The sequence below is a fragment of the Neopsephotus bourkii genome, unplaced genomic scaffold (genome assembly GCF_033783945.1).
Source record: "Neopsephotus bourkii isolate Nb327-2 ecotype Australia unplaced genomic scaffold, CSIRO-AGI_Nbou_v1 NB_1637, whole genome shotgun sequence".
Classification (NCBI taxonomy): Eukaryota; Metazoa; Chordata; class Aves; order Psittaciformes; family Psittacidae; genus Neopsephotus; species Neopsephotus bourkii.
The window spans coordinates 5,302,745-5,329,370 of record NW_026902112.1 but is presented as its reverse complement, the minus strand read 5'-3'; the positions used below and the strand labels follow the sequence as shown (position 1 = coordinate 5,329,370).

Genomic DNA, 26,626 nt, shown 5'->3' with positions numbered 1-26,626 from the left:
AATATACTTTATCATTAATCCCAAGGTTTATTTTACTTTCTTTTTTTACCACTACATTATCTATCTATTTTGAGGGGTACATTTCAAGAACAGCAGAGTATTGTCTAAATTGTATCTTCACTTTCTCTTGCCCATAACAGGAATACCCTGATGATGAATGGCAGGTACCCTTTCTGCCACATCAGACAGATCATAAGGAACAAACCAGTGGCCCCATTAGCAACTTCCATGACAATTTTGTGGATTTTTCCAAAAAACAATCTCAAAGTCCAGAATTTATCCTTGTCATAATACCCATTCAAAGATTTCAGTTAATTATTTCCTACAGAACAACAGTCTGCAAAATGTCTTACTTGTGAGACACCAAAGCACAGCTTCCTCTGCTGAGTACTTCTGCCTGAAGACCCAGTACTGCTGGTAAGGAAGAGAATAGTTCTGGCCACTTTGTATTTGGCTGCTGTCCATTCGGTAGAAAAGTTCCTTTGTGGAATCTGAGACTCAAACAAACAAAAAACTGCTTAAACCCACAAAAAAAACGGACTGTGATCTGGAATAAATTCATTTTATTTACACATAAAATTCTGCCCTTCACAGTAAAAGACCTGCGACCATTCTGTAGGGTTAGCATACCCCAAAGGCTGCTTTTAATAACTGAACTGTCCACCCACAGTTATTGAAGCTTCTGTAGGCAATGCATCCTTACTGCACAACATAGCATTGTCAGGCTATTTCCACCATCTAAAAACTAGAGGAAAATCTCAGTCCCTAGAAATAAGAAGGTTCTCTCTACTCTGTCATGGAACACATCAACCTAACAGTGAAGTACAATGTCTCAGATTGTTTACAATACCTTAATGAATCTAGTTTTAGTAATCCATAATACAGCAATTTCCCTATTTTTCCCTTGAGAAGCTTTTACTCCTCTCTGATAAAAGTTTTCTTAAAAAGCGTAATACCTATTTCAGTCATATAACCTTATTTCTCCTAGTTTATGCTCCCAAAGACCACATTAAGTAACTCTTGTCACTTCCCTGTGATTTTCAGTCATGTATGCAATGCTTTACATCTCCTGAGCCCTCTCTGAAACATACAGCTATTTCAGGCTGCTTTCAAATTGATCCCTTTAAATAAGGATCCAGTATTGAAAGAAATGGTCTTTCTTTACTGATCAAATTTCTTCATAAACACCTTTTTATGTATCAAATACCATCAGCAGGTCTCATCGCCAGTTACTCCAATATTGTGAGGGATTCTGGTATTTAATCTTAGATGCACTGAAACAGCCAGAAGAAAATGAAAATAGGGAAGTAAAAACATACTGATGATTGCAGCTGAAATGCTGAAGAACCTGATGACATGCTGGGAGTGCATAATAGCTGTGGATTTGCTATCAGAATATACAAAATGTGCTTTAAGGATAATCATCAAGTAATAAAAGCTCTGCAGGCATTTTCCTTGATGCACTCGTAGCTTTTCGAAAGAGCAACTCTTAAGTCTTGTTGCCTCTCAAGACTTCAATATTCAGTTTCTCTTGAAACAGTTTGTGTCATGGCTAAGACTAAGTGATGGAGCAAGAAACTGCGTTCCTTGCATAGTTTCATGTCTAATGATATCACCAGCTGCAGCAAGGTAAAGGGAGAACACCAAGGGATGCTCTCATGCCTTGGCATGTAAATGCAAGATAATTTCACCCAATGCACTAAGCACAGTTTTCTCTCATTTTTAAGTCTAGACTTTAAAATACCACTAATTGTACAGGAGTGCCACTAGGTAAATGGGCATTTTCGTTTAGCTTCCTTTCAAATACATAAGCAAACCCAGCTATTCACTTCATGTTAGGATTTTACATGTATTGAATTCTCAGGTATTAATTAATACTGCTCAGCAAAGACAGCAGTTCATTATAGATGAACCAAAGTGTTCTCAATAGGCTCCACTACTCACTTAGCACTACAGGGCTGAAGGACCACTCTACTGAATTAATACAAATTATTTTGGATATATACATGACTTAAGTGTATGGAAGCACAGGCCCTGGAATAATGAAGAAACTAGAGAACTTCACAGGTCCCTCATGTCCATAATGCATGGAAGAAACAGGTGTGATTGATTGCAGTTTCATCCTGAGTTGCTCTAAGCATGATATTTACTGTCATTGTCAGTAGCAGTAAATATGCCCAGGTACCTAAGCTAAGGATTTGATTCCTAGGTTTATGTGAGATTTTTATTCAGACAAATAGTATTTCCTGAGTCTTTACAGGTCGGTAAGTCTGAAAGAACAAGCTTTCATAGAACATTTTAACACTTTCATTTCCAGCCTGTCCTAGGAAGGTAAAAATCATAGAGCAGAAGTCTTACATTTTGAACATGGTTCTCAAAATTTTATTGGACTTCCTACCTCAAAGAAAACCTGTACTTAACAGAAAACCTCTAGACTTCACAATACCAATATCATATGATACATATATGGCAAAATATGATTTCTTTCTGGTTAAACTCTGATATCTTCTGCTGCCTTCTCTGTCTACCCCTACTGTAATACCTGATAACTGCAGATCGTTGACTGTCTTCAAAGCAGTAGTATTGCATGCAGTGGTTTCAGTCCGAGTGAGCATATCAGAGCCTGGAATGAAACAAGAATTAAAGAGCATAGTAATTCCCTTTATCTTTCTTCGATTAAAACTACATCATCCTTAGTTCCCAAAATTTAATGTGCACCATTTAGATAAACTCATTCGATAGTTCCACCAACCGTTGAATCAAATGTGATAGCCACAATCACTGTGCATTCAGTATCAGTGCTCTGGAGGTTGTGTGCATTTTTAAAGCAGCATCACAAATCATTTAGCAGGTTCCTGCTATGTATGCTGTGACATTCAGAACATAAACTTGCAAAAATAGCACATGCAGAGTTATCATGCTCATAAAAATAACCTATATACAAATAAAATCTATATACATATATACAAACCTATACATATAAAACCTATATACAAATAAAAATAACCTATATACAAAGTGCCAAATTATTATGGTACCTGGAAAGTGATGGGAGAAAGATAAACGTCTCCATGATACTATTTTCACAGGTATTAAAAATTATAAAGTATATTCTCAGACACAAGAATTTACCCAAATATTCTGAAACTACAGTCCCAGAATTATTCCAGATTATACCCACCGCTGCCGGAAAAGACTTCTGAGTAGTGCTTCAGTTTGAACAATACAAAATAAACTGAGAAAGACATTTTCATTATAGACCACACATTTGCCACTGCCTACAGTTCATCATAAGCTTTTAGTAACAACTTCTACGAGATATCTCACCTTTCCATAGGTAAACTTGCTGAAAGGTTGTAAAATTTCTTTCTGCTTCTTCTACCAACCTAGAAGCTAATAGAGAAACAAGTTTATTAGAAGAGCTGCTCAAATTAAACAGGTAGTATTGAAATGCTCAGAAACAGCATTAAAACTACATCACTAGACAATGTCCCCCCCTTATTTATGATACAAGATGCTAAGGAAAAAGGTCCTGTGTGTCCTGGTGCTAGTCTGAGTCCAGGATGCCAAAACTTTATTCTATTATCCATCACTGTTTTTTTCTGTGCAGCTGTGGGTATCTCTCTTTTTATCTTTGCTCCAGACTTTATCTCTCTTTCAGACTACTGGCTTGAATCTGCCCTAATTAAGTACTGGAAGTATTACAGGGTGATATACTAAACACGTTCTTGACTTTCACTAATGTTCACAAAGGAAAATGTGAGAGGTCCATCTGTCTAACAGTGCATCCAGTTAGAGAGTTCTTATTCTCTTATGGTTGTATACATAAGGATTAACTTGAGAAAAAAGCACTGAAGTACAAGAGCAGATTGGTGAAAAAGGCAGGAGCTACAGGAGCTACACAAGAATTAAAGAAATGTAAATCATTTTAAATTTAATTTGAATCAAATTGAAGTAACCTCAAATGTAAATTGAGATAATCCATTGACATACTTCCACTGAACGTTTGTCCTCCCAGGGTGAAGGAAAACATCTTCTCTCTTTCGTCATAGGTCATGCCTTTACATATCTGATCTATGAGTGATGTTGGTGTTGGCCTCCAGCCATTCACATTGCAGATCAGCACATCTGGGTTGCTCATCAAACTACACAAAATGGTACCTAGACTCGGGAAGAGAGACAGTTGCATCACTCCAATGATGCTTTGCACCTACAAAGAGCTTTTCACCTGAGCATCCCAATACTTTCTCTAAATGCCAACTGGTCCTGTGTCACTGAGATAGGTAAGTTCTAGTATTGCTACTAAAAAGAAAATAAGACCCATATGCTCAAATTAGACTACTAAGGGTAGCCATTCATACCCAAACTTTGTAGCCTGCTTTTCAGAGGTTTCAAGCACACCCTATTACCACCTAATAAAATATTACTATTATCTGATAATACCTAACAGTGTTCTCAGCACTTTATAGCACCATGGAGACATATTCAAGCCTTTGGCGGTCTCACAATCTCAGGCTCTGAACCAAGAAAGCAATTCTATTTTTCCTGGATGGTTTCCTGGATTGGTGCCTGATTTCAGTCAGTGCAGGCCTGAGTCTCCTCCAGCACCACAATGTGAGGCAGGGGGACCAGCATGCTTAAAGCCAGGTGTTCTGGCATCAGTCTGCTACCATGACTTCTAGACAATACTCAGCTTCTTGCCCGCACTTGCTGTCACACGTTTCTATAGTTTTACAATGCTCTCACTTTTTTGTTTTTATGGACTGGGTATACTGAATGCAGAGGGACATTTTACAGGAGCATGTAGGACGAGGGGGAAGGATTTAAAACTGAAAGAGGGGAGACTTAGATTAGGTATTAGGAAGAAGTTCTTCCCTGTGAGGGTGCTGAGGTGCTGGCACAGGGTGGCCAGAGAAGCTGTGGCTGCCCCATCCCTGGTAGTGTTCAAGGCCAGGCTGGATGGGCTTTGAGCAACCTGATACATTGGAAGGTGTCCCTGGTCATGGCAGGGGGATAGAAACCAGGTGAGCTTTAACATCCTTTCCAGCTCAAACCATTCCATGATTCTATGAATATGCTGGTTTTTCCTTCCTTTTTTTTTATTTTTTCTTAAAATAGAATGCTCGTTCAAGTAACCCATTTACTTCTGGTATTGATCCAAATAGGTCACCCTAACTAAACAGAGAGCTGTTGTTATAGCATTCACCTTCTCCACATCTCCCTCTACTCTTACAAGTATGGAGAACCCAAAAATTTCATGGTAAATCTACAGAGAAATGGGCTTTACAAGATCACCTGGAATATTTTGATGAAAGAAAAAACAAAGCAAAACCAAACCATTAGATGCCAAAGAAAAAAATAATTTTCTGGAAATGTTTGCTTGGCAGCTTTCACAGACAATATATCCTCAATTCCAGGATCAGTTTTTCCACTCCAAACTGGAGAAGTGCTTGCCACATAGCAGCCAGTAGCACGTGCCTGGATTTGTAAGAGCCTGTCTTTAAAATCTTGAGACATCTCAATAGGAAATTCACTTTTTCTATAGCAAATCCACCTCCAAAGGGAAAGTTGATCCCACATGACCACGAAAAGAAACTACAAAAACCAGGCACTGTTTTTTTAAGCACATTAAATGCTTAAATTTTCTGGCAGAAATCTGGGCTCTGCCTAAGTCCCACCACTGTCAGACTGTCTATCCCACCCCACTTGTTTTCCTAGCTACACATCCAGATTTAGGAGATTGGAGCATTTCTGCATGCAAGAACTTAATCCCCTGTTTAGCATCCTCTTTTCCTGCTCCAAAAAGGGAGCTGATTTACATTTGCATTACAAGGCCTGTAGATACCACCTTAACTGTCCCATCACCTGAAAAGAACCTTCTTGCAATTGAGCTGCTCTACATAAGGAAAGAGGTGTTTTCAGAATTATTTATCTCATCTGGATGCAGATGTTTAAAGAAAGAATTATCCTTTCAAAATGTCCATTTCTCTCCAAGAGCAGCTTGCTACCTCAGGTCTTTATTTCTATTGCTCCAGGTCAATGCATTTGCATTATGCAAATTTTGCCTACACCAGAAAACATCACTGATGCAGAGGCAAGCTGCTGATACTGGTATGATATAAAATACACTGCATCCAAAACTGAGCTGTATTCAACTAACGTCGTTTTTCCACTGTGTATTTTTTTTTGTTTTGCACTTAGACAATACCTCCATCAAGTGCATTGAGACTCAAGATGAAGCCATCACAGCAAGAGTCCCTGCTGCATGTCTGCCGGCAGAAGAGCTGCGCATCAGTCAGAGATGCTCCAGCTGCTGAGAGCACCATGGAGCGATACACGCCAGAAAGCACATTCTGAAAACTGGTCCTGTCAAAGGTCTTGAGTCCAGATGAGTTAAATTCCTGTCCTGGGTAGAAAGAACAGGAAAGAAAGGTCAAAACCAAACAAGAGAATGCGGGATGCTTTTGGCTTGCCTTCAGACTGGTCTATCATGAAATGTTAAGATGAAAAAGTATTATGTCTTCTTAAATAAAGACGCTCCCCACATTTAGACATGATCCTATATAGAAGTAACTACAAGTTTGGGCATAGCAGTCTTACAACAGAGAAGTGATTTGTATCTAGTACCTCTCTTCAAATAGACCATCACTGCATCTCCCTCTGGATTCCTGACATGAAGCAGACAGCTGAGACGACCAATGCCAGTGGCAGCAGGGTTCCCCAAAACACCTTGCACCTGAGACAGAAGACAGGTGTGCACAATCAATACAACCTGATTGATTTCCTCTCCCTAAAACACATTTTCCTTAACCAGAAACTCAGGGGGAGGAATCAGCACAAAGATGTGGCCCAGTGTGGACATTTTTCATTGTCTCAGACTCAGATCTTGACTCTTCAATACTGCATTGATGTGTTTAAAAGTTGTGAATAGGAAGATGTTACAGTGCTAAAGAGCCCACAGTTCAAACCCTGGGCTAGAGGAAGGGACTCTTCAGGTGACCCGGTTACCAACTTGAGTACTTCTAGTTTGTATTACCCAGATTAACCCTCCTTTTAAGTTAACCCATTTTCCTGACTGCAGAAGCTCAGCATGTTTTAGGAGCAAAAGCGCTGTGTGATGTTTCAACCAAACACTGAGGCATTCAGCTGTCACTTCTGGAAACACCTGGGTGTATCTTCTTTACCATCTTGCAGGAATTTATTACTGCCACAGTGAAGAGTGATGTCCAAGGGCTCAGGTAACAGCCTGCCTTTCTTCTGGAATGCCATCTACTTACACTGAAGGTACAGTATTATGGTAAACACATGTTTTTAGATATCATCATTTTTACCAATCCCGAGGTGGTGCAGTTGAAGTTGACTTCAGCAGCACTGTATAATTCACACAGAACTTCAGCACCAGCAGGAGTTACAGCCACAAAACCACACGCGTCTTCCATCTCACAGCCTGAAAAATGGGAAAGAAACCTCCATTTTCCTAGCATTTCATGTGCAAAATTTCTGCTACAAATTCCACTGCTTACTGATATTTGCCTGTTTTTAATGTCTATTGCACTGCAAGCACATGAATTTCATCAGCCAGATGAAATTTAGTATTCAACTATTTTAGTAGAGGGTGAGGTTTTTCAGTTAAATTAATGAAAAAAGCTGTTCATCACCTAATGATACAAACAGCTGAGTTAGGTCTAACCACTCATCCAAATATTTAGTGTCTGCTGGATACCTTTGCTTGAGGGAGGACTCTCATGAACCAGCCTGCCAGCACATCACATCTCCCCGATACAGTAAGCCCATGGCAAACAGGTTGTGGCAGTATCAGAGTAATAGGAAGTAAGCAACCATGGAATTCAGCTGTGCCAGCTGTCTCTGCAGCAATCACCTGGCCAGTGTAAGGCAGCAAGCAGCCACCCCCCCTCCAGATTTAGGGGTGGCTGAAGATCCTTCTGCCCTCACGCACTCACCAATCACTTGCTCCCACAACTCTGCTCCTAGAACACTAGGTGAAATGGTTTCCAAATGTCTTTAGAATAAAGTCAACCAGCATAGATCAAAATATCATCAGAAGTGATCAGATGATAACAGGAATGTAAGCTAAGCTAGCTGACTTCTAGGAAGAAGAGGGAAAGATTAACTCTTACCCTTCAGTGAGTACCCCAGCAGGAAGTATTTGTAGAACTGCTGTCATTTGACAGTGGATGTAATTTATAATGAAAACACAGGCTGTGTGTCCTGAATCAGTGCTTGTCAAAGGGATGTCTTTTCTTCCCTAAGTTCATTCCCATGATTCTCTCAGCTTGGTGTCTTGCTCAGTTTCAGAGGAAGGTGCAAGAAACTTTACAGTATACAGGCAAGAGATTATCTGGTGCAGGAAAATAATTCTAGTAACATATAAGTCTTAATTTTGCATGGAGACCTCATAGGAGCCTTCCAGTACCTGAAGCGGGACTATAGAGATGCTGGGGATAGACTGTTCATTAGGGACTGTAGTGAAAGGACAAGGGGTAACGGGTTAAAACTTAAACAGGGGAAGTTTAGATTGGATATAAGGAAGAAGTTCTTTCCTGTTAGGGAGGTGAGGCACTGGAATGGGTTGCCCAGAGAAGTTGTGAATGCTCCATCCCTGGAAGTGTTCAAGGCCAGGTTGGACAAGGCCTTTGGTGGCATGGTTTAGTGTGAGGTGTCTGGGAGGGCAGAGGCAGGGAGGCTGGAACTAGATGATCTTAAGGTACTTTCCGACCCTAACTATTCTATGATTCTATGATTCTATGTATTCACATCTTGGCATGAGAGATGACTGCTCCATCTAGACCACGGTATGTGAACAAAAGCCACTGACTTTGTCACCTTTGTTATTTCTCGCAGGGTGTTTTTATTTTGAACATAACCCCCTTACCTCTTTTCACAGTCTGAGCATTAGGAGGCAGAAGGTGAGATTGCTTAAAAGCACCCTGAAAGCAGTGCAGTGATTCCTCTTGCTTTTAGATTACTTTGAACCAACATAAGCCAGCACACATGATGTGTCCAGATGTAAAATAGTATTTACACTGTAAGGTTTGGCAAAGGAATACCTCTGCCCTCCTTATAATACCTTTGTGACATAAGCAAGGATGATTATTCCTCTTTTATGTGCCAATCAGGTAATGAGGGAAGAGGGGAAAGCTTGGTTTTCACGTGTTCTGAACACCTAATCCATGTTTTGTCTGCACATCTGAAAAGTCTGATGAATGTTTCCTGATCTGAATCTCAACTCTCGTCTGTATTGCAAACTGTACCAACTGGCTTTAAAGTCAGATGACTTGTCTGAAGTGGTATGTAAAGTCAGAAGACTTCTTCCTGAAAGAGAGACCAATCTCTTCCCAGAAGCAGGGTCACCAAAAGTTGTAAATACCTTGCAGTGAATTGGTGATGAACTGCAGATAGTTCATTTCATTTAGGAACTTAACTACAAGCTCATCATGTTAAAGGATTATTATTTTCCATGATGGTTAGTGTTGTCTCCACAGATTTTCTGAGTTTTCCTCACCTGAAATGCACTGAAAAGCTGGATTTTGCAGGTCTCTCCCAAATGACCGAGACTGAAGTATTTGAGCTTCTTCTGACCCATAAACCAGCCTGGAGGCAGGAGCTCTCTCAAATTTTCTGAGCACTGTAAAAACACCAAAAAAACAACTAAGTACTATTATAGATTCCCATGCTGCAGGGAGACAAAGACTCTAGGTAGACATAAACAGTGAAGAATTCTGTAGGGAAAGAGGTTTGTTCATTGATGCTCCATAGCTCCACAGGTAACACGGGAGACAGGTGGACTGAGGATATCATTTCTGCTTTGCAAGAAAAGGTGTCACAAGATCTTTTAAAAACCAGTTAGCTAGGAGTGGGCTGGGAGTTTATATTCAAGTGAGACTTCTCTTCCAGCAGCAGACTAGCCATCTGCATTACCTATCCATGGCACTGAACCAACTGTTGAGTCAACAGGGGAACCAACAGCCATTGAAACAAGAGCTGATTCCAATATAACTTGGTTAGAAAGGAAATCTTGGAGCCTTATCCCTTATTTACAGGAGCACAACACCCTGATCTCCACTGACTTCAGGCTTAGGGATCCCCCCAAGGTAGTATGTCCTACGTGCCCCTTTTTAGCTTCTTCATTCAAGCTTTAACTCCAGATTGTCACTTTGCTTACCAAACCCTTTTATCTGCTCTCTCTGAATTGGACCCACTGCACATGAGTGTAAGGATGTCTGATACACAGACTGGGAAAAGCTCCTGGGGTCTAGAGATGGAAACCCCAAAGGTCACTAAATGGGGAGAGAAATCCAGTTTAAGCTGCAGAAGGTTTGGCCTTCACTATGCCCTACAGAAGATTATAGTCTGGTGAAGGGACACACAGTGGCACCACCCCTACCCTGCTAAGTTTGCTACTACCTGTATAGAAAGGGGTTGTGGTACAACATGTCCACATGTTGATATACCAGTGTCCTTCAGAGAGCATAAAGTATTAAGGAGAAGGAAAGAACATGGTGACTTAGCATCACCCCTGTGGGTACCAGACTTCTCTAAATGCCCCTCTTAGAAGCAAACCTCTGGCTTAATGCAGCCAATGCTTCGATAGGCCTAAAAGACTGTAGACACAGGACCCTTTGTCTGATCTCAGCCCGTGGGAGATGTCTGCACATGGAAGAACTGGAAGCTCAGCTCCAGCAGGACAATCCCAGGCCTCTCTCCCTGAAATGTCTGGATAAGCCACAAACAAAACAAAAGTTAGAGATAAGCTCTCAAAACAATCATTTGTACTCTTACAGCAAAACAGCCAGGACTAAATCAGAAGCAAATGTCCACTGTTGTCCGGGCTGAGCCAACAGGTGCTTTTGATAAAACCCTCATTTCTGCTCAGAAAAAGCATGAAGGCAAGCCAAACTCTTTACACACACACAAAAACCCAGCTGGGGCAAGGGCTGACTAATGGTTGTAAACAGAGGTGGAAGTTTTTTCCTTCCTAGAAATACAGAACTCCAGAATATAAGTGTTAGCTTAATTTCACACAAAACTAAATCCCTTCTACATCTGCAACTTGCAGTGATGCCTTTTTTTTTCCCCTGATTTCAGCTTCCTCCCACCCTTCCATTTTCTCTACAATAATATGGGAGAAAAAGAGATAAGAAAGCGCAGTGAAGCATTAAACAGAAAACACTGCATAACTGATAGAATAGCTGCCTTTTTAAACTCTCAAATTTTGTTTCTTAACATATAAAGGTAAAAAACCTGAATCTATAAAGCTACTTTATAAAAAAAAAAAGTTATAAGAAAAATGTTGTATCAGAACCCATTTTCATGAAGCTGTTAGTTCATGCCACCCTATTCTCAATGGTAACGTAACTACTCAGCCATTTCACAGGCTTAACACCCAGCAGAAATTCTCCATCTCACTTATTAGTGGAGTAAAACCCTAGATCCTAGCCCTGTTGTTGCAATAAATTATTGTGGCTTAAAATATAACAGGAGAGAACACTAAAAATAAGCATGGGTGGTTACAGCTTATTGCTGTGTATTCATACAAGGGAATTCTTCTTCTGACTAAAGACTCAAAGCCCGGAGAGCAGCTGGGTTATTTATTAACCCTGTCTTATCACCAGCCTGCTGTCAAAGCAAGATCCGTCTTCAGGCCCTGCTGTCTTGTTGCATATTGAATTCAGTTTAAGGGAAATAGAAGGGATGGGGGAAAAGTAAAAATAGAGATAATGAGTTTCACTTCATACAATGCTTTCTGGAAATGCAGCATCATCATTAGAAGAGAAAGAAAAATAGATCAGCCTGGAAATCATTAAAACAAACAACCACCCAGATTTCCTGTTCGTTGTGTACTTCAAACCCTGAATTATCAATATTTACAAGTATTTATTTGTAGTGAAATCTTCCAGTGTGATCCCCCAAACAAGCACAGAATTCTGCAACTTCTCCATCCTGGACAGAGCCAGAAATGCTCCTACAAAAGGGCTCAAGGTAAATAAGTAACAGGAGAATTAAGCTGCTCTGAAACATCCCAGCTACCCCATGACTGACAGCAGCAGAGGCCAACACCTCGTGTTCATAGCTACAGTATGCTCAGAGGAAAAACATAGCTGTTGTAACTGAAGATAGTTTTGCAACCTCCTCACAAGGGAGAGCTTTCATTTCACAATTCTTCCACTGATGGCACTTGTCATAAGACATTGTCTGATTCAGAGCACACCATGACCTCAGTTTCCAAAGTGAATATTCCATTAAATTCGATACCAATGATACGAGGAGTAATAAAAACTTCTGGAAAACTATTTTTGGGCAAGGCAAAAGCTTTGAAGCTGAGAAGTGTAAATAGACCCTACTCCAGGCAGGCTGGGGGCTGTTGGCTGGATGACTTCTTTTCCAAATCATTCATCCTTGAGAACTGGCTTTCCAGAACTGTTTTCAAGCAGAAGTAAGTTTGCAAGGATATGTTTGTAAGGATATGTTCACCAAGCCAGATACTGTATAGCAGGAGCCCAGAAGGTGATGTTAGGCCATGGTTGTGAGGACATCACCAAACACAGTCTATTTCACATGAACACACTGATGAGTGATTTTTATATATATACATACACATTTATACAAGGAGAAATTCATAATTCTGTTTCTTTCCCATTAGTCTTTTCATTATTCTTTTAGGTCTCCAAGCAGCAAGAAGGAGGTCAGCATACATCAAAAGCTGTCAGCCATCAAAGAGTGCAAGAAAGCTGCTTCTTTCTCTTCCCTTACTGGAAATAACTTCCCAATGTAGTCAAGAAATGCAAAATTAAGGAGGACATGCTGCAACTACAGGAAAGTGAATCCCCATAAGCTGTGGAATTATGAGTCTCTTCATTAGCAGATTTCACGTATGTGGTGTCAAAGCTTACTCAAAGTATTCTCCTGACACTTACCTCGGCACTGGTAGTCTGTAAGGAGATCGTCTGTTTCAGTCCAGCCCAGTGCTGCTCCAAAGCTGTCAACACAGAAGGATTTCTTAGTGTCAGGGTCTTGCTGGGAAGGTCTATACTGGCCCTCGTCATCACACTGCAGACCCGGCTCGTTGCTTTGACAGTATGTGATGCCTGTAACAAGCAAACAAGATAACAAGGTAATTTGATAATGCTGTCACTGGGTTTCACAGAATGGGTCTCGTTGGAAGGGACCTTGGGAAGCCACCTGATCCAACCCCCCTACCCAAGCAGGGCCACCTAAAAGCTGATTGCCCAAAACCATGTCCAGATGTCTTTTTAGCATCTCTAAGGATGGAGACTCCACAACACTCCTGGGCAACCTGTGCTAGTGCTTGGTTACCCTCAGTAAAATGTGTTTCCTATGATTCTATGTCCAGAGGGAACTTACTATGGTTGGTTTGTGCCCATTGCCTCTGGTCCTGTCAATGCAGTGGGACAGTGTTTTAATGCTGTAGGGCAAAAGAGTTCTAAGTAAAGCAGAGTTCACTGAAAATTAATCTGTAATTTGCACAATATTCCATGCTCTGAAACATGGCACTGCTTTGTTGTTACTGCAATACATATTCCAACATTTTTAGGATTCTCTGCTATAGATTAAATCTCCATTTATGATAAGTACTGTAAAGCAAAGAAGTATAGAGAAGGAACTGTATTTTCATACAGGGTTGCTGAGTGCTTGGTGCAATGGATCTGTGCAATTTCATGAACATCAGTAGAAGAGCCATCATATCAATTAATTCAGTAAATTCTTCAGACTTCGCAAGGAGACAGCAGGAAAAGAAAGTAGCAAGCTACATGTGTAGGACATGCCTTTTGGAAAGGGTCAGTACTGAGACTCAGCACATAGGTAAGGTGAAAACCAGGCAGAGAGCACGTTTAGTTGCTGGCACCTGCAATAAAGAAAACTGGAGCAAACCTCCAGCACAGGAGTCCAGTACCGATATAGGGAACACATATGGAAATAAATGATAAATTTAAGTAAAAGTTGATTGATGTCAATGTGCCTTACAATAAACCTGATCTTTTATCCCACCTCAGAGAATAAATAGGTTGAAATGAAACAAAGCATATATACTCTCTGATACTCCCTATACTCACTGATATTCCCAGGATACCCATTCTTATGACTCACTTTTATTTTTATCTGTGAGCTAATTCTGAAGACAAAACTTTATTTGGACTTAAAAACTGATTTTATTTATGGAACTTTGTACAAAAATAAGTAAATTAAACTGAATGTACCAACTTTAGTGAACATATCAATAGCTGCTTTGTGAGAAGTATTAGTATTTGCAGGTGAAAGAGCTGCATAAAGACTAATTTAGTGTTCATTTAAGTGACAACTCATGAACTACATAAGATGTTTCTCACTGATATTAAACACCCAGACACCATTCCTGAGGACAGTGAACACATCTTAAGGAACCACAACATCCTGGATGGGAATGACCACTCGTTTCTCACGCATTTTTGGTCAAAACAGCAGACAGTTTGTTCTGTCTGGAAAATGTCTTTGAGTGTATCCGAAAGGGATCATATCCATCCAAAAATACCCAGAGAGAGGATTGGGGTGGGGGGGGAAGGGAGGGGTGTTTGGATTTTTTAAAACTTAGAGATGAAAAAAAGGAGAAATCCATTTGTGATTTGAAGCCAGGATAGTAAGAACAAGGGAAAAAAATGAGTTCAACTTACAGTGATCAGCACTGGTTGCCCCATAAGAGTTGGTAGTTTTGCCCACAGGACACTTGATACAGGAGGAACGTCCTGTCTGATACTGATAGTAGCCAAGAGGGCAGGGAATGCATTCATCATTCTGGAAATGACTGCCTGGAGGACAAACAACTGCAAAGAGAACAATCACCTTATTACTCTCTGGAATCCAACCAGCTCAGGCATCTGCACACAGATGTGTGGGGTGTGCACGTGTATATATATATATATATATATATATCTCATGCCTGCATCTCATAGACTTCAAGATCTTAATATATTTTTATCTAACAAAGGTAAACACTCCTTAAATATTTATTAAACTCACCAGTGACCGGAATATAGACTGTGGCCTTTTTTTTCTCACTCTAAAAATGCTCACGAATTAGTGCACATCAAGCTGTTTAGAAATCACAGAATCATAAAATAGTTAGGGTTGGAAAGGACCTTAAGATCATCCAGTTCCAACCCCCCTGCCATGGGCAGCGGCACCTCACACTAAACCAGGTCACCCAAGGCTCTGTCCAACCCAGCCTTGAACACCGCCAGGGATAGAGCATTCACAACCTCCCTGGACAGCCCATTCCAGTGCCTCACCACCCTAACAATAAAGAATTTCCTCCTTATATCCAATCTAAACTTCCCCTGTTTAAGTTTTAACCCGTTGCCCCTTGTCCTATCACTACAGTCCCTAATGAAGAGTCCCTCCCCAGCATCCTTATAGACCCCCTTCAGATACTGGAAGGCTGCTATGAGGTCTCCATGCAGCCTTCTCTTCTCCAGGCTGAACAGCCCCAACTTTCTCAGCCTATCTGAAATGATAGAATTTCTATTCTGAAATGCCAAGTCCAGGTCTTATTTCCATTTGTCAAATGCATTTGTAATACGATAATGCACTTTGTGGGTAAGTTGTGAAAGAAAACAAAGAAACACAAGCTACAAGTAGAGTAACTTCTAACACTACAGACAAAAAAAGGAGCAGAAACTCCAGAAACATCATGCAGAAACCCACCATATGGTAACACTTTCATTCAGAATTCCTGGTAATGATTTTTAGTAAGAACTTCCAAACTAAACATTAATGGCTGGATTAAAAGTCACTAGCTGTGCACATGACAACCCAAACACAAAACAAAAGGATATTCTTAGTGTGTATACATATATATATACACCATTTTCAGAACAATCAGGAGCAATATTTCCAGCTGACCTGATACATATTACAAAGAAAAACTCTTTGTCTTCTGGAAGGTCATGAAATACAGTCTTTCCTTCCAGATCATCTGAATGAATATTACAGCAGAAGAGTAACAGACACATTTGCAGGACAATAGCTTTACTTGTTATTTCACAGCTGTTTTCCAGATGTAGACTTCCTTCAAAACACTATCAAATGTATATTTTGGGACTTTGACAAGGTGAAAAACTTCATTTATGTTTTTGCCTTACATCTTAACAGCAGATTAAGCTTATGTGAGAGAGAAACAGTAATGGAAAATTGGCCATCTGCACTACAACCCATATGATGAATTTCTGTTCTGGCCAACACACTGGAATGGTAATTAATTTCACTTATAGAAACACTTAAATTATAACAGAATAAAAAGATCCAATAATCTGATCATTTTTATATAACTAGTGTAAAACTGATCATATCTTCCTTCATCTGCTAGAAATGGTCCAATGGGAAGGTCTAGGATGCGACAACTGTGAGATGATATGTACTTAGGCAGAAAATTTCAAGACAATTACTCTAGGTATAACACATATCTAAAATCAATTTCAGACTCAGGAAATCCCGGATCAGATGGAATTCTACTGCCTTTAGCACATTATGTGTGTCTGATGTATTTAAAGACATTTTCCAACACACGTAAAAAGGACGATATTTATTGCAAATGAATGACAGGAGAAATTTAAATGAAATGAGTAATCCATGCCTCATCTAAAGACAAAACGCAAAGGATGAGGAACATTAAGCAATTAAAAATTAACAAGGGACAAATTAAGCTGTTAAGCATTCTCCTTGTTTTGTAGTTTTAGCCATGATGTGAAAGTAACATCTGTGTCTCCCATCATATTTTAAGCAAGCATAATCGCCTTTTGTCTCACACATTAGAGTAACAAAAGGGCACAAAGAACAGCAAAAAAAGTTGGGGCAAAACTTGTTTTCTATACTCTATAACTCTTGGAGGCACATAGCATGTCAGATATAGGTTACACAGTTGTAGAGAAGTTAAGGTTGAATCTAGAAGCCAGAAAAAACATCATACTGTACTTCTTTCAAGCTTCAACATCCATATATTTTAGCAATATAAGAAACTAGAGAACAGCTTTTACCAAGATCTCAGAGCTAAGTATTAGCACTGGGCTAAAATTTATATCCCTAAAATAGGAAAATAAATAACTAAAAGTATCAAAATAACAATAAACCCCAAATTTAATCCCTGCACATGAAATGTGTAACCTGGTCTCAATTCTAACTAGATTCAGGTTTCTGTGTACCAGGGGATCATCATGTTGAGTAGCAAATTCTAGGCAGAAGACCAACTCCCTGGAGCGACTGCATAAGGATACCACTCTTCAAGTTCTGTAATCAAAGGTGATACTCTTATTACTAGTCCCTATTATTAGTAGAGACTCAGACAGGATAAATGACCAAAATATATCCATAATGCAAATAAAAACTTATATATAAATATATATGATATATATATATTTATAATTTTTTTTTCTCTCTTAAAGGAAGCAGAAACGAATGAAATATGCAGTCCTACTGCACAAACCAGTGTCCACCAGTGTGCATACCATGACAACTTAGAATACAAAATCTCTGCCAAAAGCTCAAGCACAAACTGTCTCCTTTCCACATCTCTAAGATAAATCTGTCTCACTGAGTGACTTTTACTACAGTTAGCTGGTTCAAATATGTATGGACTAACTCACAAATTCAATTAACTCACTGCTTCCTAGAAGGAATTAAGCAGAATCAATTCACTGCTTCCTAAAGAGGCCTTTATCCTTGGCAGGAACTACAATGCAAAAAGGTCCAAGTAAGTTCCTTGTAAGTTACAAAGACCAAGTAAGGTCTTTGTAAATTCTTCTACCCTAAGTGATAGACTCAATACTGATACCTTAACTCAGTACAACAGTACATCTTGTTAAGTAACTGAAAGTCATTACAGAATCCGTTTCCTTAGTAGGAATTGATCTTTTTTTTTCTGCATGGTGTATTTAAATAACCAAACTCTGAAGTGTTTCGGATCATGAAGACGAACTGAAACTGGCCAACTTACCCTTAAAAGTCCAAGCTGGAAACTGCAGAAGTTCAGAACTGATTCATTGCTTGATTACTTTGAAGACTTGACCAGGCATTAAGGAAACTTTCCTAACTTAAAGAAGACCACTACACCAAGCTGGGAGCTAAGTTGTTTTCAAGTATTTTGATTTGCTCTAAGGTCTCTAACTTCAATTGCACAGTGCTAAAGTTTTCCCATCTGAAAATATTCCCCATACTGGCAAATGTATCCAATACCTGCTACTGTTGATTTTATACCTAGAAGTGGTACATCACTCCTCTGTTCCAAGAAAAAAAGCTAGACATAGTAAATACATCCCAAATCGACATAAGACAGACTCACTGACACTAACTTGAATGATCTAACAAGAATGATCAGGGTTGTGCTGTAGGAAGGTTGATGTTGATAGAAACAAGAGCGGGGCTGTTAAAGCAAAGGCTCTTTGGCAGCATGACCTGGTATACAGGACTGTGAAGCACAGCCATGGGGATCCACCAAAGAAGTAGGTTTGTCAGCCCTAAGCAGGTTGTTGGCAGAAAGGCAGCCTGCTCCAGGGAAGCCAACTCAACAGAAGGAAAGAAGATGAAAAGAGGACAGAAGTGCAATCAAGGCTGGGTGATGGCCAACAGTGAGAAAGCTTCCATCAGAGCTGGCTGAACTTGGCCTAGGCATTCACAGTCTCAGGACTTTTGCCATTTCTGCCTCTAGGTTTCTGTTCTCAGGAATTTATCATCATCTGAAGCACCAGTTACATTATCTTTGTGAAATCACAGCATCATAGAATAGTTAGGGTTGGAAAAGACCTTGAGATCATCTAGCTTCAACCCCCCTGCCATGGGCAGGGACATCTCACCTGAACCATGTCACCCAAGAATGCTTCTATTAAGGATCATGTACATTACGGAAAGACCTTCTAATACCAGACAGATCTAAACAAATCCCCCAAAACATTTGCAAAACCTTGTGTACCATGTCAGTGCCATGATGTCTATTTCCAAACTGTTGGTTCAATGCAAGGACTGAACAGTAAGCAAGGCGCTAATCGTCACCTCTCCTCAGATTTATCATTCACACCTGTGATTCATACCTTTCATATATTGACCATAAACACAAATTCACTGATGATTTTCTAACTTTAGATTAATACTAATCCCTAGCAATATCAAAGAAGGGAAAGATAAATGGAGACATACCACATCCTTGTGAATTTGGGACTGCTTGCCCAGGAGATGATATTCTTCGAAACCCGCTTAGACATCCCAGCTGCACACTTGGAGATAGATCTAACTCTTCATCCCGCAGAAAATGAACAAAAGAGTCTGCTAGGAACTGCTTGGAGTCCAAATACAGCAGGAAATCACCATCCTTAATCTCTTTTATAAATGCTCCAATGAGATTTTCTCCAACAATTGCATTTTCTAAAGAGGGGGGGGATACATCAAAATATCATGAGAGATTAACAATATGGGAACAGAACATAGAAATTGATAAACTTTAAGTTAAAGCCATAGGCAGATGTAGAAACACAAGCATGATAGTAAACAGCGGACAAGTTTGAATCTCTACAGTGTCTATCAGATTAAAATCCTAATCTCAGAATATGTAGAGGTGTTAAAGAGACAGGGGGAGAAAGCATATCAAAAAAATAAAGCATCAGTAAACAAAACTTCTGAGTAACAAAAATTCAGCAGATGAAAACCAGGATTATCTGACATTCAGATTTAATTTATTCCTGGTTGGTGTTTGGTTGTTTTGTTTTTTGGGGAGGGGGTGTTGAATGGGTATATTTTGTTTCTTTTTCAGCATTGTTGGTTTGTTTTTGAAGGCCACCATCTGTAGCAATATAACAATCACCTTCCATCACACTACTGATATTCACCATAACCACGAATTCAACAGACACTCTCTTCACAATTGCTGAAGCTGGTGTTTAAAGCTGGAAAGCAGTTACCACCTTTCTACTCTCTATATTCTTAGCTGCCCAAACAACTTCCCTTTTGATGACTTGTGCAAGCAGTTTTCAGTGCCAGATCAATAGCAAATTCCCCAGTTTGGCTGCACCAGAAGTACAAGAACAGCGTTCACAGCAGATTTCGTTTGCTGTTTCATTCTGTTTGTCCCTGCAGGGTTTATGACACTAAGTGAAACTCTTGATGTGGTTTACTGGTCCAAATTTGCAAGACAAGTGCCTAAGCCTTTAAATACTGAAAACAGTGGTGCCCTCTGTTCCTGAATGTTGGTCCATAGCTGATTGCTGTCATTGAGTTGTCGTTTTCACCTTTGCAAAGGAGGGACACAAGACTGTTCACTTATGGGCTAACGTGAATGGTCCTCACATTAAACCTGACAGCTGTGCCCTTGTTTCTCAATGATGTTTCTTCCTGTTTTGAGCACCCCATCCTTCCACTGCAGTGACACAACCTATAACCAACAAAACAGCACTTTGTTTTGGTCAAACCCAGGTAAAAATGATAAACTCACAAAGAACTAATTGGAGATCACCACATAATCAACAACACTTTGCATATATTTTGCCAGAAATTGTCTCATAACTGAAAGCAGGAATAAGCAGATTAGCCTTTTATTCAAGCAAATATCCTTCTGAATTGTCTAGTGACTAACTGCAGAAGAATTAAAAATAACCTTGGAATGACAGCCGAGGGAATTCATGTGTAGAAAAGAAGCAAAGCAGGAAGAATCCAGTTAGGTCTGTTGAATGTCCTTTAATCTAAAACATTTTGCTGCGTTGAGAAGTTCTTAACATTATCACTAAATGTGACCCTGCTATGACCACACTATATATCCATGCATATACAATATCCTTCACATTCAGAGTATGTAGATAAGTGTTTAACTGTAGCATACATGCTCATGCATTGCAAGTTGACAGGTACATCCTGGAATGTCTCAGCAGAGATGATGTTCAGTGATGGACATGCCAACCACAGACTTGCTGGTAACATCTGACACAAGCTGCCTTGATTCAGCCCTTCGAGCATGGGCCACACTTCACTGTTGACATGGGACCTAGCTTCTGGTCCAAGATGAGCTTCCTAGGACCTTCAGCAAGCTCTAAAGCACACCAGATATAATAGAGCTTCCCTGGGTTTGTTCCTGTTTTGCTTAACAGTTTTGGATATTCCAGCTACTACACATCTCATACATTGTTAGATTTACTGGAAGTTCTTACTGAGCATTTCTCCAGGGCCTAGTACATCTTTAGGAACTTAGACTTCCCAGGGGACAATACATTTTTTCACACACAGAAATATCCTGCAAATTGTTGCATCTTGCGTTACCTTGTGGGAAGAAATCTGATGTAAGATTTTATTCTGTTGAATGAAACGCTAATTTCAACAGGTAAGGGATCATCCTGTTACTTGGAGTTTATATCGGCCAAATGAGAAAGTGAGAGAAAAGTGGAAAAAAAAAAGAAAAGTAAATTTTTCTTTTTTAATTTCTCTTTAGGAAAATGTAGAGCACAAAGGCGCAGCTTGAAATAGCAGTTGTATAGTGCAGGGAGTGATTTCTTCTAGTCTCACTAATGGGGACTGTTTACTGTATGTTCATCCACTTCAGGCTCATTTTTATAATCCATAATGGTTATGTGTGTTGGACAGAAAAGAGAGAAATTGCTGCAAGCGTTCCTCAATATTTTAGAGGTCTAAGCTACAGATCCAAATGGTGTAAGATCCTACAGGAAGGGCTTTGCACACTGCACAGACTCAGAATTCAGTACATGAAAATATATGCCACAGAAAGAAGTAATGAAGCATTCACAAGTGATTTAGATTTGAGGCTCTCCACTGGGAACATATACCCACTGTGCTTCTGTTTAGCAATTCTTTCGCAGCTATTTCATAGGAGAAAGGATAAAAGCAATCCTTATTTGCCCATATAGAAGATAGAAGAATAAAGCTGTTTTAGTAATGTAGGTTTTCAGATCAGAGAGCAAATTTGTGCACTGTGTATAAACACACCAGAGAACACCTCAAACACAAAGACCCAAAGCTGCCTTCGAAGGTAAGGGAAGTTGGTGGTGCCAAGGGTATACAGAGAGCAGGTTCTGCTCTGCCTCTTCTGAAACCATGCAGTCATCCTCTGAAAAGGAATTTTAGTACTACAGGGAAATTGTAACGCGGAGCGGGTCAAAAATGTAATGCCCTCAAAGTGGAGCACTTTCAAGACTGAAGTTTCACATAAAACCAAACTGCTTAAATATTCACTTGTATGAACATTCACTTGAATTTCCCTTATAATCTGGAACAACTGAATGGATGTAAATACAAACATCCTGTAAAGCCAGAAACACACCACCACTTCAGCCACAGCATCCTGAAGGCTTTTGAATTCAGTTTTGATCAGGCAAAAACTGCTGTAGGACATACGTCTCCATATCCCAGAGTTAGAGGGAACAACACGTACAGACAGAGCTATTGATATTTAAAGCTGGGAACACCACTGCAAAGCAGTAAGGCTGGAGAAAAGGCGGCACAGAGGGCATATGAAATTGGGATGTGTCTTTTACACCTTATTTTAAAGGGAATCACTGACTGCTTTGAAAGAGTTTCCTTTCAACCATTCCCAGCTCTCTTGGAAACCACAGCAAAGATCTGCGAGTCAGTGGTCTCTGAATAATTCCACTAGGATGTCTGAGGTAAGGGTCATTCTTTGGTGTCAAAAGTAATGTAATAAACAGAAAAAGGGAAGATAGAGAATAAGAGAAAATACTTGGAATGAATTAGGTATATTTTTGGCAATGTGTGAATTGTGCCTCTCTGACAATAATGAACACAATCTTTTCCATCACTGAGGACCTGCCCAATGGAAATTAACATCTGGTAAAGATCAGCTCATGCCCAATAAAGTAATTTTCAGTCTCATTCAAAGAAGCTGGGAGAGGCGGTCCTATGTGAAAAAAAAAGCATTCAATTATAGCTCCTTTCTTTTCCAAGAGTAACATATCGACACCGAAGGCTCAGAGACAACTCCAGTGTTATAAACGGTTTCAATGGGCACTTATAATACCTTATCAGTGCCCTCTAAGAGCAGATACAGGGAAGCAAAACAATTAAAAGCAAAGAAGGCTTAATTCACAGAAATACCAGGGTGGAAACCCTTACCAATATCATGTAAGTCTGGAAGAGAAGCTGCTGGGATGTTTTCCAGCTGAGTCCTCCATGTGACATTCACCCCCAGGCGGTCCATGCCCAGGCATTCGACATAGACAGTGGAATCATCACAGACAGAAATTGAGCCCGTGTTTCCAAATGCATTTACCTTGAGTTCAAAGTTAAACCATGGTTAGTCAACCTGAGGACCTTTCCCTATTTGTGTGCACTGTGCTGTGCTCAAAAGGAACATTTTCAAGAGGGCCTGTAAAAACAGAACTAGGAAAGGATCCTTTCAGCAGGCCATTTATTCACAAAAAGAATATTTTTAAATATTCAAAACATATTCTTAATAAATATTGGACTGATGTGATAGGACTTCTATGGCTATAGTTAAGCTGATCTGCCAATGTGGGGTCAGTGAGACTAAACATCCTATTTTCCCAGTTATCCATATCAGAATGTTGCCAATCCAGACAGATTTCATGGCCTATTCGGCTCTTCAAACCAAACAAAAAAACCCACCAACAACAGATCAAAAGGAATTGAAATTACCTGGAGGTGACATAAACCACGAGCTTTCAATTCATCTAAAATGAATATCTGGAATGCCTGGAGTAATCCAGAGTAGTCAGAACTACAGGTCTTCTCAGGAGGCAGTAGTAGTTGAAAGTGTGCTTGAACCTGGGCTGTCTGAAATAATTGGAGCTCTAAAAAATCAAGTAGAAAAAAGGGCACTTAGTAGCCTCACTAATGTAGAAACTGACTTTCAAAGTCACTTTGGGAAAAGACGGCACTGATTTGGCATTTTGATTTTCCAGGTGAAAGCAGTAGCTGTTGGTAGTAAATAACAAGCAGCAAGGGACATGCTTGATAAATACATCTATGTTGTGCATTAGGGAAAAAGCCAAGTGATATCTTTATATAATAATAAAGAGATATTTCACACTACAGCACTCTCAGAAGGATAAGGAACAATCTGAACTATTAATGGATTGTTTAGAAGCTTTAGCAGACAGGAATTTCCAGAGAACTAGATAAAAGGTAATGTTATTCCAATAAGTAGAAAAGAAACAGGAAGACAGGAATTATTGACCTGTCAACAACCACTTCTCTTAGACACGCTTATGAAAAGGCTTCTATTTTAGAAGTAACTAAATGGTTAAAACAATTAATACCGATTTAAATGGGCTTTCAGGAACCTAGCTTGCCAAATTAACTGCGAATCAAGTTTTAGGAGAGAATAAATCTGATTGAATAATTATGGTGTTCACACAGACAGCTACAAGGCCCTTCCAATTTTATGATAGCAAACAAAAGTGATGCAAATCACACAAATCGATGAGAAATCCATGAGCTCATATGAATCTTCTTGGCCAGTTTTTAGCAATTAAAAAAGCTGCAGATTCTTGTCTCCATTGGAGTTACATGGATTCCAGGCTTCACAGAGGGTTTCTTACCTCTGGTTCAGCACAGAGGTCATGCTGTCATGCCACGTCCAAATGGAGTTGGCTGTTATCCCACCAACCTGGACAAGTGGCAGAGCTCTCCCTCATTCACCTCCTCTACAGACCCTCAGTGCATCACATACAAGTGTCACTGTTGGAGCATAATTCTCCACCCCTCATCCCAAAGGGAGTGAGGGGCGAAGTGCTTCCAAGGAGAATGGTGACAGGCACCAGGTGACACAAAAGCCTGCCTCATCCTGCACAGCACAAAGCCCTCTGTCTGTGTAGTTTCTCAGAGAGTACTTAAGAACTGACTTAACCACAGTCTTGAAATGTACACATAAAGAACAGGAAATGAGATTTTTAAGAGCGTGGGTAATTATTCACTGGAACAAACTACCAAGTGTTGTGGTGAATTCTCCATTATTGTGAACTTTATACAATTGTTTTTGTCAAAGAAGGTGATCCTGCCCCTCTGCTCTCGTGAGGCCGAACTTGGAGTATTGTGTGCAGTTCTGGTGTCCTCAACATAAAAAGGACATGGAACTGTTGGAACAAGTCCAGAGGAGGGCCATGAGGATGATCAGGGGACTGGAGCACCTCCCATATGAAGATAGGCTGAGAAAGTTGGGGCTGTTCAGCCTGGAGAAGAGAAGGCTGCGTGGAGACCTCATAGCAGCCTTCCAGTATCTGAAGGGGCTTATAAGGATGCTCGGGAAGGATTCTTCATTAGGGAATGTAGTGATAGGACAAGGGGTAACAGGCTAAAACTTAAACAGGAGAAGTTTAGATTGGATATAAGGAGAAAGAGCTCTATACTGTAAGGGTGGTGAGGCACTGGAATGGGTTGCCTAAGGAAGCTGTGAATGCTGCATCCCTAGCGGTGTTCAAGGCTAGGTTGGACAGAGCCTTGGGTGATGTGGTTTGGGGTGAGGTGTCCCTGCCCATGGCAGGGGGGTTGGAACTGGATGATCTTCAGGTCCTTTCCAACCCTAACTATTCTATGATTCTATGATTCTTTCTGATGTGTTTGATGTGTTGGGAATTTTTTCTTTCTCCTTAAAGCCATGCACTGTCGCAAACACAAATTACTGGGGGAAGTCCTTAGCTTGCGTTAAACAGCACCTTGTATAAGATTGCCACACACTCCCCTCAACTGCTAACAGGCAAAACCAAAAGCTACTTCATAACATGTTACAGAAACGTAGCACATATGATGACAGACAAACGTCTCGGTTTGAAATCCAGAGTTTATAAATGCTTACATTTGGGATAGAAGACCTCGGGTACAACTGGAAATATGTCAATACAGGGATTTCCAGAATGTGTTTAACCCATCTTAGAAATCAAGAGTAGATGCAAATTTGGCCTCAAGATTTACCTTTCTCAAAAGCTCAGCACTGCTACACATTGCCATTTTGATCAGAATGTATCTATGTATCTCTGTGTGAAATAATTGAAAAGGCCAACATTAATACCCAATTACTTGAGCTCTGAATGGACAGTCCATTCTCCCAAGATTTAAAGTGCCATTTTTTCCTTGAAAATTCCACAGGTCAGCCAACCAACACAGCAATAATCCTAAAGAACTGACCGCTGCAAAAAGATGCAGAAGTAACAGTGACTTGATTATGCAAATAAACAGTCAAGTTCTGCCAAAATCAAACATCTGGCGCTCATCTGTTCTTCCTAAGAACTAAGTGGCTCCTTCGGAATCACTTCATGGTGCCAGCATCTTTTGACTAACAAAGATTAATCATGGAACAGTTAGGGTTGGAAAGGACCTGATGATCATCTAGTTCCAACTCTAGATCTCCATATAGATTGAGTGAGTATTTACAGCTATACTGTAACAGAAAAGCAGGACTGTTTCTAGCATAGGAGCTAGTCAAGAGACAGATAAGAAGGTGGCAGAAGGCATAACTAATTCACCTTAATTTAGCAACTCCCATACAACCCTTGTGTCCTATTACTGCAATTCACACAGTAGCTTCATGATGAAAGCAGATTTTTGTACATGTATTCACATTGCTCTGCCCCATTCCCAACCCACAGAAGTTCAG

At 40.0% G+C, this 26,626-nt stretch overlaps 2 protein-coding genes across 3 annotated transcripts in view; one reads left to right on the top strand and one right to left on the bottom strand.

The window, feature by feature from the left end:
• Positions 1–26,626, bottom strand: part of TG (thyroglobulin) — a 213,087-nt gene that overhangs the window by 95,465 nt on the left and 90,996 nt on the right. For both annotated transcript variants that reach the window (XM_061374135.1, XM_061374136.1), the window contains 13 exons: positions 23,671–23,825; positions 23,128–23,284; positions 19,198–19,422; positions 14,688–14,837; positions 12,936–13,106; positions 9,524–9,646; positions 7,332–7,447; positions 6,628–6,736; positions 6,209–6,406; positions 3,994–4,161; positions 3,328–3,393; positions 2,543–2,623; positions 354–491 (listed from right to left, as the gene is read on the bottom strand). In XM_061374135.1, the coding sequence (XP_061230119.1) occupies positions 354–491; positions 2,543–2,623; positions 3,328–3,393; positions 3,994–4,161; positions 6,209–6,406; positions 6,628–6,736; positions 7,332–7,447; positions 9,524–9,646; positions 12,936–13,106; positions 14,688–14,837; positions 19,198–19,422; positions 23,128–23,284; positions 23,671–23,825 (1,857 nt within the window). The remainder of the gene's footprint in view (positions 1–353; positions 492–2,542; positions 2,624–3,327; positions 3,394–3,993; positions 4,162–6,208; positions 6,407–6,627; positions 6,737–7,331; positions 7,448–9,523; positions 9,647–12,935; positions 13,107–14,687; positions 14,838–19,197; positions 19,423–23,127; positions 23,285–23,670; positions 23,826–26,626) is intronic.
• Positions 1–26,626, top strand: part of ZFAT (zinc finger and AT-hook domain containing) — a 983,920-nt gene that overhangs the window by 871,082 nt on the left and 86,212 nt on the right. The gene's annotated exons all lie outside the window — the stretch shown is intronic.